The following is a 12,549-nucleotide window of genomic DNA, read 5'->3' as shown; positions in this document are numbered from 1 at the left end:
TTTTAATAAGTATGTTTCCTGAATTCCTTTTCAAGGCACACCAAGAGCAACAACTGAAAGCTTTGAAGATGGCCTTAAATATGCCAAACAGATTAAAAGAGAAAGTCCTCCCATACGAGCGTTTGAAGGTGCCATCACCAAAGGAAAACCGTACGATGGTATTACCACCATCAAAGAAATGGGGCGTTCCATTCATGAGATTCCACGGCAAGATATTTTAACTCAGGAAAGTCGGAAAACTCCAGAAGTGGTCCAGAGCACGAGGCCAATAATTGAAGGTTCCATTTCCCAGGTAACTAGATTATGTCTCTCTCTGCCCGCAGTTCCACTTCAAACTGATATTTATGGAACTTTTTTAAAAAAGTATGACTTACTAATTTTAAGTAGTTCTTAGGATGTCAGACCTCTTAGAAATAAACGTAAAAGTTTTAGGTAATCTTTATTGTCAGTTTTTCTTGTGTCCATAGCATGGATTATGTAACGTGGGCAAGTATATGATTTAGGATTAGTGGGTTTGTGATTGAGATGTCCATCCAGACAACAAAGGTCACCATGGCAAACTGTAACTGCCGTGGGCCAGACATAGACCTGAGCTGGAAAAATATCCACAAAACTTTGCTACCTATAATGTTTGTTTCTTTCCCTTTAGGGCACACCAATAAAGTTTGACAGCAACCCAGGTCAATCTGCTATCAAACACAATGTGAAATCCTTAATCACGGGGCCTAGCAAACTACCCCGTGGAATGCCTCCGCTGGACATTGTGCCAGAGAACATAAAAGTGGTAGAACGGGGAAAATATGAGGATGTGAAAACAGGCGAGCCCGTGCGTTCCCGGCACACGTCTGTGGTAAGCTCTGGCCCCTCCGTTCTTAGGTCCACGCTTCATGAAGCTCCCAAAGCACAGCTGAGCCCGGGCATTTACGATGACACCAGCGCACGGAGGACCCCTGTGAGTTATCAGAGCACCATGTCCAGAGGCTCACCCATGGTCAACAGAACTTCCGAAGGTATGTTACTTTTGTTGCCTGGTCTGGTCATATTTATTGCACTTTTTTTTTAATCTCTGGCACATAGGAAATATCAAATTGCCAGCTTTAGATTATCACAAGATCTGTAGGTTGTGCTTGATACTAGGGATATGATATGCTACCAGTTTAAAAGTAGGCATAATTTTAAATAAAATACTTAACATTTAAATCAAGTACAGAGTAAGGTGGAGTGCAGAAATGCTCCGGAATAGGTGTATTTTTAGGGTGGATTTTCAGCCAATTATAAGGCTTTCTGGAAGTCACTTTTGACGGTAGCTTCTTCAGTGGCAGTGAGGAGATAGGCTCTGGAGCAAGACTGCTTAGGCTTGAATTAAAGTTGTTAGTGCAGTAAACTTGGGCAAGTTACTTGACTTTTCTGTGCCTTAGTTTCATCATCTGTAAAATGGTAATGTAACATTAAGAGCTACCTCACTGGATTGTTGTGAAGATAAAATGGGGTAGTATGTTTAACACACTGACTACCACACTAGGAAAAAAAAAATTTTCCCTGGGGCCGTGATGTTTTAATAAAACAAAATGATCGTTTCTAATTTGTTATTTTTTATTGTTTTCTGTGCATGAGTTATATGCAACACAGTTCACATTTTTAGAATTAAATCGTCAATATTAATTTTAACAATAAGAATATCAACAAGTAAGATTTTTCAGGAAGCAACCACAGGGTTTTGCTTCAGGAGGCCCCAGACTCAAAACTAGCATGCGTTAAATACAACTCACATGGCAGTCAGTGTGTTAAGAACTTAGAATAGTGCATGGTGTTTATGGAGGCTCCATAAATGTGAACTATTATTGTTGCTATTGTTGTTATCAGTCTGCCATAACCCCACGCTGCTGGCAACTACATCAGTAAGGTGAGAGGAATTGGTTTTTACCAGGTGGTCCCTGAAACAGTCTGAGGTCCTTAAAAATGTATCCACTTATTTTTAATTTTGTTGCAATATATATTTATTGAAGAGTCACATGCAGGGTCCTGGGCTGGCCACTGTGCAAGTTGTAAAAGTGAAGAGTATTTTGGGGGATTGGGAAGGTATAGCACAGAGTGAGGAGAAAGGGAAGAGCCTTGTTACGGATAGAGTAACGAACCCAAATCCTTCTGACTTCAGTTTTAAAGGAGAGAAGGATTGCCCTGCAGAGGGAGAAGGCACTGCACGTTTGAGCAACTTGGGACTTGGAATGGGGTGTGGTAAACCAGCATGATTTCTTGGTTTTGGTAGGTAGATATGTTTGATCGTGGTGAAGTTCATATTATCAAAAATATTAGTAATTAGATGGTGGTGATGGTTGCACAACCATCATGCCTGTACTTAATGCCACTGAATTGTGCCCTTTAAAATGGCTAAAATGGCAAATTTTGTGTTATGTACATTTTACCACAATTTAAAAAATTGAGAGTGATGGTTGATAAGTGGTTGGATATGGTAGGCAGCAGTGGGACAGTCTGACCACTGACTAGCATCATTTGGAGAAGGAAAGGCTGGAGTAGGGAGAAGATCAATGTAGGTGAGGTAATGAGAAAGTCACTGTGGAGGAACAGAACAAGAAAAAAAATCAGTGATTGTCAGGTAGCAAGGAGGTTGGGTAACACAGGCAAAGAGAGGAAATTGAGATTTGCTGCTACATGTGGGGCCAAAAGAATTTAGAAAGTTAAAGTCACAAAGAAAAGAAAATCATTTGTAGTGGTATTTATAGAGGAGCATTGAACTTCATCTTTAACCTTACGTAAGGTGGTAAAATACTGGTGCTGTGATCCAAAGGTGGCAATCCTCTCCAAATCTCAAATCTACTAGTTCTTTACATTTGCATAAAGATTGAATGTTAAAATGTTTAGGGTTATGGTCCCAATCCGTGGGTCCCTGAACTGTTAACATTCTACAGCCTCTTAGGGACTGGACTGCAGAGCTCCCTGGGAAATTTTCCCCCAGGGAAAAATTGTCTTCCATGAAATTTGGCAGCGGGGGAGTGGAGGTGGGGGCCAACAAAGCTTCATCTGTTTTTACAGCCTCTCCCCATCACTTGCATCACTGCCTGAGCTCCACCTTCCCACCCCACACCCCGTGAAAAAATAGTCTTCCATGAAACTGGTCCCTGGTGCCAAAAAAGTTGGGGACTGCTAGTTTAGGGGACAGAGGACATCAAAATAGTCTGTATTTGAATGGTTGAGAAATGGCTAAATAGTATCTTACTTGCAAGTTTTCTTAAAGTTGTGGCATTGACTGTTTTATTCCAGTTACAATTTCTTCTAGCAAATCTACCAATCATGAAAGGAAATCCACACTGACCCCTACTCAGAGAGAAAGTATACCAGCGAAGTCTCCAGTGCCCGGGGTGGACCCTGTCGTGAGCCACAGCCCGTTTGAGCCCCATCACAGGGGCGGCACTGCAGGAGAAGTTTACCGGAGCCACCTTCCCACACACTTGGATCCAGCCATGCCCTTTCACAGGGCTCTGGACCCTGGTAAGCATGAAATACAGTAACAGTTTATGGCAAAGAAATAATATCCCTGTGTGACTTTTTAAGCTTTCTATTATAATACAGTATGCAGACAATTGCATGTATCATTAGTGTACATTATCAGCACTCCTTAAAGAACTAAAAATAATAGGTATATGAAAAGCCCTCTTAACTGATGGCAGTTGGGGAAGCTGATTAAAAAAGGTGGGTTAATGAGAAGAATTATTTTGAAATGACAGATGCTATCTTAAACACGTTACTTTACAACATAAGTAGACATTTATTCATTTACTAGTGTTCTGAGATAAGGCCAAGGGCTTTTCATAAACTGTTGGTTAAACTTCACCATGCATTAAAAAACTCAACATTAGGCCAGGCACAGTGGCTCACGCCTGTAATCCTAGCACTCTGTAAGGCTGAGGCGGGAGGATCACTTGAGGTCAGGAGTTTGAGACCAGCCTGACCAAGAAAGAGACCCCGTCTCTACTAAAAATAGAAAAAATTAGCCGAGCATGGTAGCGTCGTGCCTGTAGTCCCAGCTACTTGGAAGACCGAGGCAGGAGGATTGGTTGAGCCCAGGAGTTCGAGGTTGCTGTGAGCTGTAATGATGCCATTGCACTCTAGCCTGGGCAGCAGAAAACAAACAAAAAACCCTCACATTTCCAGATTTGATTTTTTTGTTTATTTGTTTTAAAGTGAAGCTAGAATTTAAAGCCATTTTCAAGCAAACTAAATACAGAATCCAGGCGGGGTGCAGTGGCTGGTACCCGTAATCCCAGATACTCAGGAGTATGAGGCAGGAGGATCGCTTGAGCCCAGGAGTTCGAGCCCAGCTAAGGGCGACAGAGTGAGACCCTATATCTATTTTTATAAAAACAAACGAACATAAGTGAATGACTATGGCTAATGTCTTAATAAAATTTGAAATACAGAATCCTTCTAGATTTTTTTCTAGTCTTTTAAAGTTGTCCAGTCTATACCTGATTCAACTTCTGTATAGAGTCTTTCCAAGGCAGTCAACTTAGTTTTCAGAGAAATGACTCTTTGCATTCTTTCATCAATTTACAGATTATTTCAAGTTACATAATTCTAGTAACAAGTGCAGTTGGAAGAAACTTGAACATCACTGATGTTGGTAGACAGAATTCTGGGAGCTGCAGAAGTCTGCGGGGCACTAGAAAGCAGTCTGTGCGGGGTGCAGGGCAGTGTGTCTTATACAGGGAGAAGAGAGTGGGGATCACACCAGCACGTGGGCAAGGAGACTCTCTGCTGGGCTGTCATGATCCACTGCAGGACTGGCTCCCCTTGTCCTCACAGGGCCCCGTCCCTGCTCCTCTTTGCTGCTGCTGGCTGAGCCTTAGACTGTTTTTTGCGCAGACCTCTTGTCTAGCCTAAATTATTTTCTTGTTACATGCTTCAAGTTAAAATTGGGGCACAGAATATTTGTGTCTCACCTTGGTCCTTAGGGAAGTATTTTTCATTACCAGTGTGCCAAATTAAAAAGTAGGAGTTCTAAGGGTTATTTACATTTCATAGTAGCAAAGTCCCTATAGAAAATACTTTATCTGAAAGTTGTGTCAATGCCATCAAACTGTTTGTCACTTGAGAACTTTACTGGATCCCAAAGCCAGTATTTAGGGGACTGTCTCCCAGGCTGAGGTAGACAGAGTCAGCAGACAGACTTACATGGCTAAGAGTTCTAAATGAGGGGGAAGTAAACATTCCAGAAAACATGGTATTTGTTTTTCTAGGGAGAACATATATATAAAATAGTGCACTCAGGTTATCAGACAATATTGAATGTTTATAATTCCATTTAATGTTTATCTTAGTCCTTTATTTTGTAGCAGTTTGATTTGCTTGTCATTTTTGAGCCTGAGCTGGATGGATTGTGAGTACCTTGAGGATAGAGACGATATCTTCTTTTTACCGTGCCTACCCCTTCCTAGCATCTTGCGTCATGCTCCAACCTAGGGGTTGCCAGACTATATCTTGTTGGCCAAATCCTGCTGCCACCTGTTTCTGTAAATAAAGTTTTATTACAAAACAGCCACAGCCATTCATTGGTTTTGTCTGTAGCTTCTTTTGTGCTACAGTGGCAGAGCTGATTCACTGTGACAGATACTGTATGGCCCACAAAGCCTAAAACATTTACCATCTGGGCTTTACAGTTAAAAGTATGTCAATCTCTGCTCCAAACACATGCCAAATTAAATGCTCGTAGACTAATCCTTTTCACCCCCAGAAAAGTAAAGTTACTGTTTGTCTGTCACAAAGTGTTTTCATATAACATGTCCATTGGTTGTATTAGATGATCAGTACTACAAATAATTTTATTTGCAAACACAATTCTTGAAGACTTCAGATGAAAATATAATAAAGTTACTTATCAAAGGTTGAAAGTGAAACTAATTGAGAAATTTTTAGCTACTGTCCTTTCCCCTTTTCCATTACATCTCAGACACTAGAGTGAATTAGAATTCATATTGCTAAAATGAATCCACCTTAATCCCTGTCACTAAGTAAAAGTTGCATGTGCACTAGCTCAACAGATGGTTTTTCCTCCCTTTTTCTGTGTGATGTTTATCAGATGAATTTCACCCGGGACAAAACTCAGTGCCTTTCTCTCGTTCTCTCATTCAGCAGCTGCTGCTTACCTGTTTCAGAGACAGCTTTCACCAACTCCAGGTTACCCCAGTCAGTATCAGCTTTATGCAATGGAGAACACAAGACAGACAATCCTAAATGATTACATTACCTCACAGCAGATGCAAGTGAACTTGCGTCCAGATGTAGCCAGAGGACTCTCCCCAAGAGAGCAGCCACTGGGTCTCCCATACCCAGCGACAAGAGGTGTGTGTCTCTGCAGTTGAGATTTCACAGGGTTTCTTGTTTATCCAGAGTTTCTTGAGTACTTAGTATTTGCTTGATGAAGGAATGGTGGGAAGAAGGAAAGAGTATCATGTTCTCCCCATTGACTTTAGTCCTTAAGAGCAAACAAAGTAATGTGCTGAGACAAGGTGTTGTGAACACTGAAATAACTAAACCAGATCATTGTGCTGGGTATTTGGAATTTATGTTAAACAAGTTTGCTGTCTCTCTTTAATCTCTCCATACTTTGAAGTTACTGGTGTGGAGCACAGTATTTATTTAATGTCCTCCTCTAGTTTTAAAGAAGGTTTTAAAAAACTAATGATGACCATCATCATTCTTATCTATATTGCATGCAAATTACCATTGGATTGTAGAGGTAGACAAAACCCAAAAATTATATGTAGTTCTGTACCTTTAGAATACCATTTAACATAAATTGCATTTGTGTTTTGGATAGGAATCATTGACCTGACGAATATGCCTCCAACAATTTTAGTGCCTCATCCAGGGGGAACAAGCACTCCTCCCATGGACAGAATCACTTATATTCCTGGCACACAGATTTCATTCCCTCCCAGGCCATACAACTCTGCTTCCATGTCTCCAGGTAAGATTCTATAATCACACACCTCTCTTAATAGGACTGACATGCACAAGTTTTTACAACATGGCCTTTTAAAGTATTTGGGGCCATTTTTTTCCATTTGGTCTATTGTGGTTTTTTTGTATGGGTTTTTTTTTATTCTACTTCCATAGCAGATTATGGTGTATTGTTTTTCATTTACCATTTATTAATAGTTCCTATGTACCAGCTGTCACTAGATACCCTAGAAATGCCATAAAAGTTTGTTATGCTCTAGTTGTTCTCTAAGACTCTTAATAAAACAAACTTCCTACATCCCAAATTTGAAGCTTTTTGAAAAATTTTTAGTCACTTACAAATTCGAGTATTTGATGTACCAGATGGGTTGACATTTTGGTCTCTGAGTTTGAGATTCTTGTGCTTTACAGGACACCCGACACACCTTGCAGCAGCCGCAAGTGCCGAGAGGGAGCGGGAACGGGAGCGGGAGAAGGAGCGGGAGCGGCTTGCTGCCACTTCCTCTGATCTCTACCTGCGGCCAGGTCAGTGCAAGACTCTGTCCCTCCATCCTGTGACAGATCTTGGCAGTCTAGTGTGGTGGGCCATTGTGTTTAGTGCTATGGGGGTGCAAACAAAAATTCTAAGATACAAAGTCATTACAGGCCTCCAGTGAAAAAAATAGGGGAAAGTGCTGTGCAAGTTAAGATGGTGGAGAGATGAATTTTACATGGAAAAATGAAATTTTCATGATGAAAGTATCATTTTGATTCGGCCCAGAAATTGGCTATAGGTGGGCCTGAAGACACTGGGCACAGAACTCTTAAAGCTAAAAGAGCGGCCTGAGCAAAGACTTCTAGATATTAAGGGGTTGCTGAGTTCAAGTTTAGGAAAGGAATGGAAACTATGGTTAGTGGGTTGTGTGCCATCCTGAATTATAATGAAATGCTGCCGTTGTGTTAAGGAGGTAGGTGACCTCATCAGAGGAGGGACATTTGCACAGTAGTGGCTTGAGATGGATTAGAACCCTGAAGGTGAGCATGACTGGTGCCAGAAAGCCAGTGAGACTCTTCAGTAGTTGTGTGCGTGCTAATGGTGGCCTCAAATATTTTGACACTGGGAATGGTCAGAAAAGAACCGCTAGGAAGAATATGAAGGTACAGTCTAAGAGACTTAACAATAATTAGATACAGGGAGTGAGGAAGAGATGAGAAACAAGATTGGTGTGCAATTAAAATAGAAAGTGAATAGTGAAAGCGAAGAGAGAATCGTATTTATTGTGGACATAGAGGTTGAATAATCTCTTATCCAAAGTGCTTGGGACCAGGATTTTTTCAGATTTCGGAATATTTGCTTTATACTAGTTGAGCATCTCTTACCCAAAAATATGAAATTTGAAATGTTTCAGTGAGCATTTCCTTTGAGTGTCATGTTGGCACTCAAAAAGTTTCAGATTTTGGAACATCTCAGATTTCAGATTTCGGATGCTCCACTTAGGTGACATGTCTTTCTTTGGGCCATCTGTTCTTATCCATGGTATACTTAACCCTTCTCAGTTCTTTCAGTTAAATCAAATTATTATTGACCATGTCCATATTGTCAGATCCTCTGATCTGGTACTCAGGAGAAAAGACAGCGCTGAGAGATGCTGACTTAGGAGTCACCTGCAAGAGTTGAAACTCTGGCTTGAGTAAGGCTTCCAAGATGCGAGCATATAAAAAGAGGAGTAGGTCAATCTTGAGATGTTGCCAGGAGAGCTGATCCAGGTAGAGGCAAAAGGAAGCAGAGACTTGGTCAGAGAGGTAGGTGCAGAATGAAGGGCACAATGGCAGGAGGTTGTCACATTCATATTGTCATAGGAAACAAACCCTTTGAAATCAATGTGGTTTGCAGTATATGCGAGGAGCCCAAAAGTTAGTCGTCATATTTAATCCAGTAATATCATTCCTGAGGATTTACCTTAAATAGTGGTTGCAAAGCCCAAACACCTCTAGATGTAACCCATTATCTATATATAATAAAAACCACTAAGAATCTGACTATAGGAAATGCTGTAATGAATTTTGAGGTAGCAGCATAATATTCATTCCATGTTGACCACATTAAAACGTGGAAAATTATTTTAGTTAAAGCCTCATACAAATGATGCATAACTTTGGTAAGAACTAGATTTTTTTAAATGCTTGTGATCCTACTGATGAAAAAATGTAGATTTATGACAATAAGATACCATTTTTCTGCATCAAATATTTAAGAATGTTGTTAAATATTCCATGTTGGAGCGTCTGAAGAAAGACACTCATACATTGGCAATGGCAGTGTAAATTGGGGCTATTGCTTTTTTGGAGATAAAAATTTGTAATGCTCCTTGATCTGGCAAGTCCATGTCTAGGAACGTATCCTGTAGAAATCCTCATATAAGCTGATGGATAGTCAGAAGGGAGAAGATTGCTGAGAATCTCGGCCGAGGTGGTGCTAGCTGTGAGAATAGGGGTGTGTACGAAACTGCTAGCTGTTGTGAGGCCAGAGAGCATGCTAGAAAGTTGAAGTGAGGGCACAGAGCAAGAGGAGGTAGAGAAGTAATTAGGGAATTTGAGAGTTCAAGATCCTCCAAGTGAAGTAGTTCTGGCCAAGTCCAAACTCAGACTTTGTTACGGAAGAGAGAAAGTTAACTGAACAAAAGCGTCTCAAGCACTGAAGAAGTGTAGTTGTCAGAGCCACACTTTGTGGGAGGATAGTGTGAATGATTCCGTCTCAAAAGGGAGAGCTTGCCGAGAGAAACGTTCACCTGAGAAGGGGGCAGTAAGGGGGTGAGGCAGGAGGAACTGTGATTCAACGAAGCTACCCTAAGCCCTCGTGTAGGAGTGCTATATTATTTTCATTATGATGCTTAGAAAGTTGTACCAAATTTGATTTTGGAAATCATAAACACACCAGAGTTTTAGAGGAAATCTGAGAGATGAACTTATCTGATTTCTATTAGTATTTCATTGTTGGTGTTTTTTGTTTCTCTCTGGAATCAGAATTGAAATTCATCACAGAAGTGGAAATGACAGTAAATGATAGCTTTTGGTTTAAGTTACTGGTGTGATATTATTGCATCTTTATTGAGAAACTTATGGAACATGTTTCCAGAAGGACCAGAAAGTAGGATAGGAAGTTTCTTGTCCCATTTTCCTTTTTTCTATTTAGGAATGTTAGGAAATTAACAGTCCATAAATGTTGCCTTTTATCTCTGTGTCTCTGTCTTTCTTCCTTATGGCTTGTCTGTCTTCCTTTTTCTTCTTTGCCCCTGCAGGCTCTGAACAGCCCGGCCGACCTGGTAGTCATGGGTATGTTCGCTCCCCTTCCCCTTCAGTAAGAACTCAGGAGACCATGTTGCAGCAGAGACCCAGCGTCTTCCAGGGAACCAACGGAACCAGTGTGATCACACCTTTGGATCCAACTGCGCAGCTACGAATCATGTCAGTCTCTTGTACACATTTTGACAAAAAATGCCAGTCTCTTGCAAATGCATTTTTAAATTTGTGACTCAATGGATTTTTATAGTCATGATTCTTTGCCCACTAAACATTTTTTTTTTTTTTTTAATTTTTGCAGTTTGTCCTTCTATCTCCCCACCACATTCCCCAGTAAATGGTCTTCCCTTCACAGAGTTGTGATCTGGTTTTATTTACAGGCCACTGCCTGCTGGGGGCCCTTCAATAAGCCAAGGCCTGCCAGGCTCCCGTTACAACACTGCTGCAGATGCCCTGGCTGCTCTTGTGGATGCTGCAGCTTCTGCACCCCAGATGGATGTTTCCAAAACAAAAGAGAGTAAGCATGAAGCTGCCAGGTTAGAAGAAAATTTGAGAAGCAGGTCAGCTGCAGTTAGTGAACAGCAGCAGCTAGAGCAGAAAACCCTGGAGGTGGAGAAGAGATCTGTTCAGTGTCTATACACTTCTTCAGCCTTTCCAAGTGGCAAGCCCCAGCCTCATTCTTCAGTAGTTTATTCTGAGGCTGGGAAAGATAAAGGGCCTCCTCCAAAATCCAGATATGAGGAAGAGCTAAGGACCCGAGGGAAGACTACCATTACTGCAGCTAACTTCATAGACGTGATCATCACCCGGCAAATTGCCTCGGACAAGGATGCAAGGGAACGTGGCTCTCAAAGTTCAGACTCTTCTAGTAGCTGTATGTATCTCAATCTGAGTTTCACAATGTGATATCTGCGTAAAGAATTACTTTATTCTTTAGGTAAAGCAGAACTGGGGGTATAAAAAAGACCCTAATGCTTATTGATGGTAAATGTTATAGAAAAGGTTTTGTGGGTTAGTAGTACAAAAATGTATCTTCTGCTATTTTTTAATGATTATTTAAATATCCCGATTTCCTAAGTGTAAACCTATCAATATTTTCCATGAGAAAAATGTACCATTTATAGAATTAAAATTGGGAAATATATAGATAAGAGAGCAGAGCTTATTAACATATTTAGACATCTGAAAGGTGATGGGTATATGGTCAGGCTCTGTGCTACTGAGGTATAATTTCCCAGGAAGTGTTTGCTACGACATGGTTTAATATTTTGGCTTGATACCCTGAAGCCTCTTCTGTCCTTTTTCTGAGATACAGATTTTTTAAAAGTGAGACTACCTTATCATTGGTGATTGGTACTTCACACTGCACCTTTCTTGCAAGTTGGATTTTGACCAAGTCTGGTTAGTCATTATGATGTCTGCCCCACACCTCTGTTAGCATTCACAAATCTACATTAAAATGCTAGAAAGGTTAACTTTTTAAACTTTCTTTTTAACTATTGCCTAAATCCTATATGGAATTCCAGAAAGAACAAGCAGGCATTTAAATAAGCATCTGCTAATACTGGAAATAATTCAATCATATGTAGTCATCTGTCTGTTATCTCCATTAAAGAAATTGAGGAGACTTGGAGATAATAAAAAAATGATTTCTCATGCACCACAATGCAATGTGCAGTTCTTTCTATCTCCAGGTATCCAACAGTGTAATTATAACTGGGTTATAATTATATTAATATAATATTATATTATATATAATATATAATTAATATTATATATAATTAATATTATATATAATAATATGTTTGGGTACATATCTCCCGCATTGCTGAGGTTTTTACAGAGAAGGGGGCAGCTGAGTGGTGTGTTGTATAGAAGGAAGACCTCTTTTTAGCCTGAGATTAGGAAAATCCACAACATAGGTTTTCCACATGCAGAATATTGCAAGCTGAGGAAGAGATGCACTGTGACTGTATGGACAGGCGTTTTGGAGGACACCAGCATACTTGGTGATCCCACCTGGGCTCATTGAATGGTATACCACACAGGTTCCCTAATCATTGGATTCAACACTTTTCAGTTTGTATCACAAACCAAACTTTGCTCTAGGAGTTAGATTTTCAGAAGGTCTGAAAATAGAAAGTCCAGCTTCTTTTCTGAGTGTTCGTGGTTCTGTGTGGGATTATCTTTTTTATCACTGAGCAAGACTTACCTGAAGTCCATGGCTGTTTACAGTTATTCAGTGTGGTTTTCAGTTTGACTCTTGAGAGCCTCCCTTACCCTGAAGGTGAA

The 12,549-nt window shown here is 40.5% G+C and overlaps 1 protein-coding gene across 3 annotated transcripts in view; it reads left to right on the top strand.

Annotated features, from left to right (window-relative positions):
* NCOR1 (nuclear receptor corepressor 1) overlaps positions 1–12,549 on the top strand; it is a 155,602-nt gene that overhangs the window by 121,206 nt on the left and 21,847 nt on the right. For 2 of the 3 annotated variants that reach the window (XM_069481875.1, XM_069481873.1), the window contains 8 exons: positions 36–292; positions 650–1,010; positions 3,280–3,507; positions 6,148–6,357; positions 6,836–6,985; positions 7,390–7,503; positions 10,257–10,422; positions 10,638–11,131. In XM_069481875.1, the coding sequence (XP_069337976.1) occupies positions 36–292; positions 650–1,010; positions 3,280–3,507; positions 6,148–6,357; positions 6,836–6,985; positions 7,390–7,503; positions 10,257–10,422; positions 10,638–11,131 (1,980 nt within the window). The remainder of the gene's footprint in view (positions 1–35; positions 293–649; positions 1,011–3,279; positions 3,508–6,147; positions 6,358–6,835; positions 6,986–7,389; positions 7,504–10,256; positions 10,423–10,637; positions 11,132–12,549) is intronic. The other variant, XM_069481876.1, reaches the window with a different exon arrangement.

The sequence above is a fragment of the Eulemur rufifrons genome, chromosome 9 (genome assembly GCF_041146395.1).
Source record: "Eulemur rufifrons isolate Redbay chromosome 9, OSU_ERuf_1, whole genome shotgun sequence".
NCBI lineage: Eukaryota > Metazoa > Chordata > Mammalia > Primates > Lemuridae > Eulemur > Eulemur rufifrons.
The sequence above is the reverse complement of the archived record's forward strand: the minus strand, read 5'-3'. Positions and strand labels throughout refer to the sequence as shown.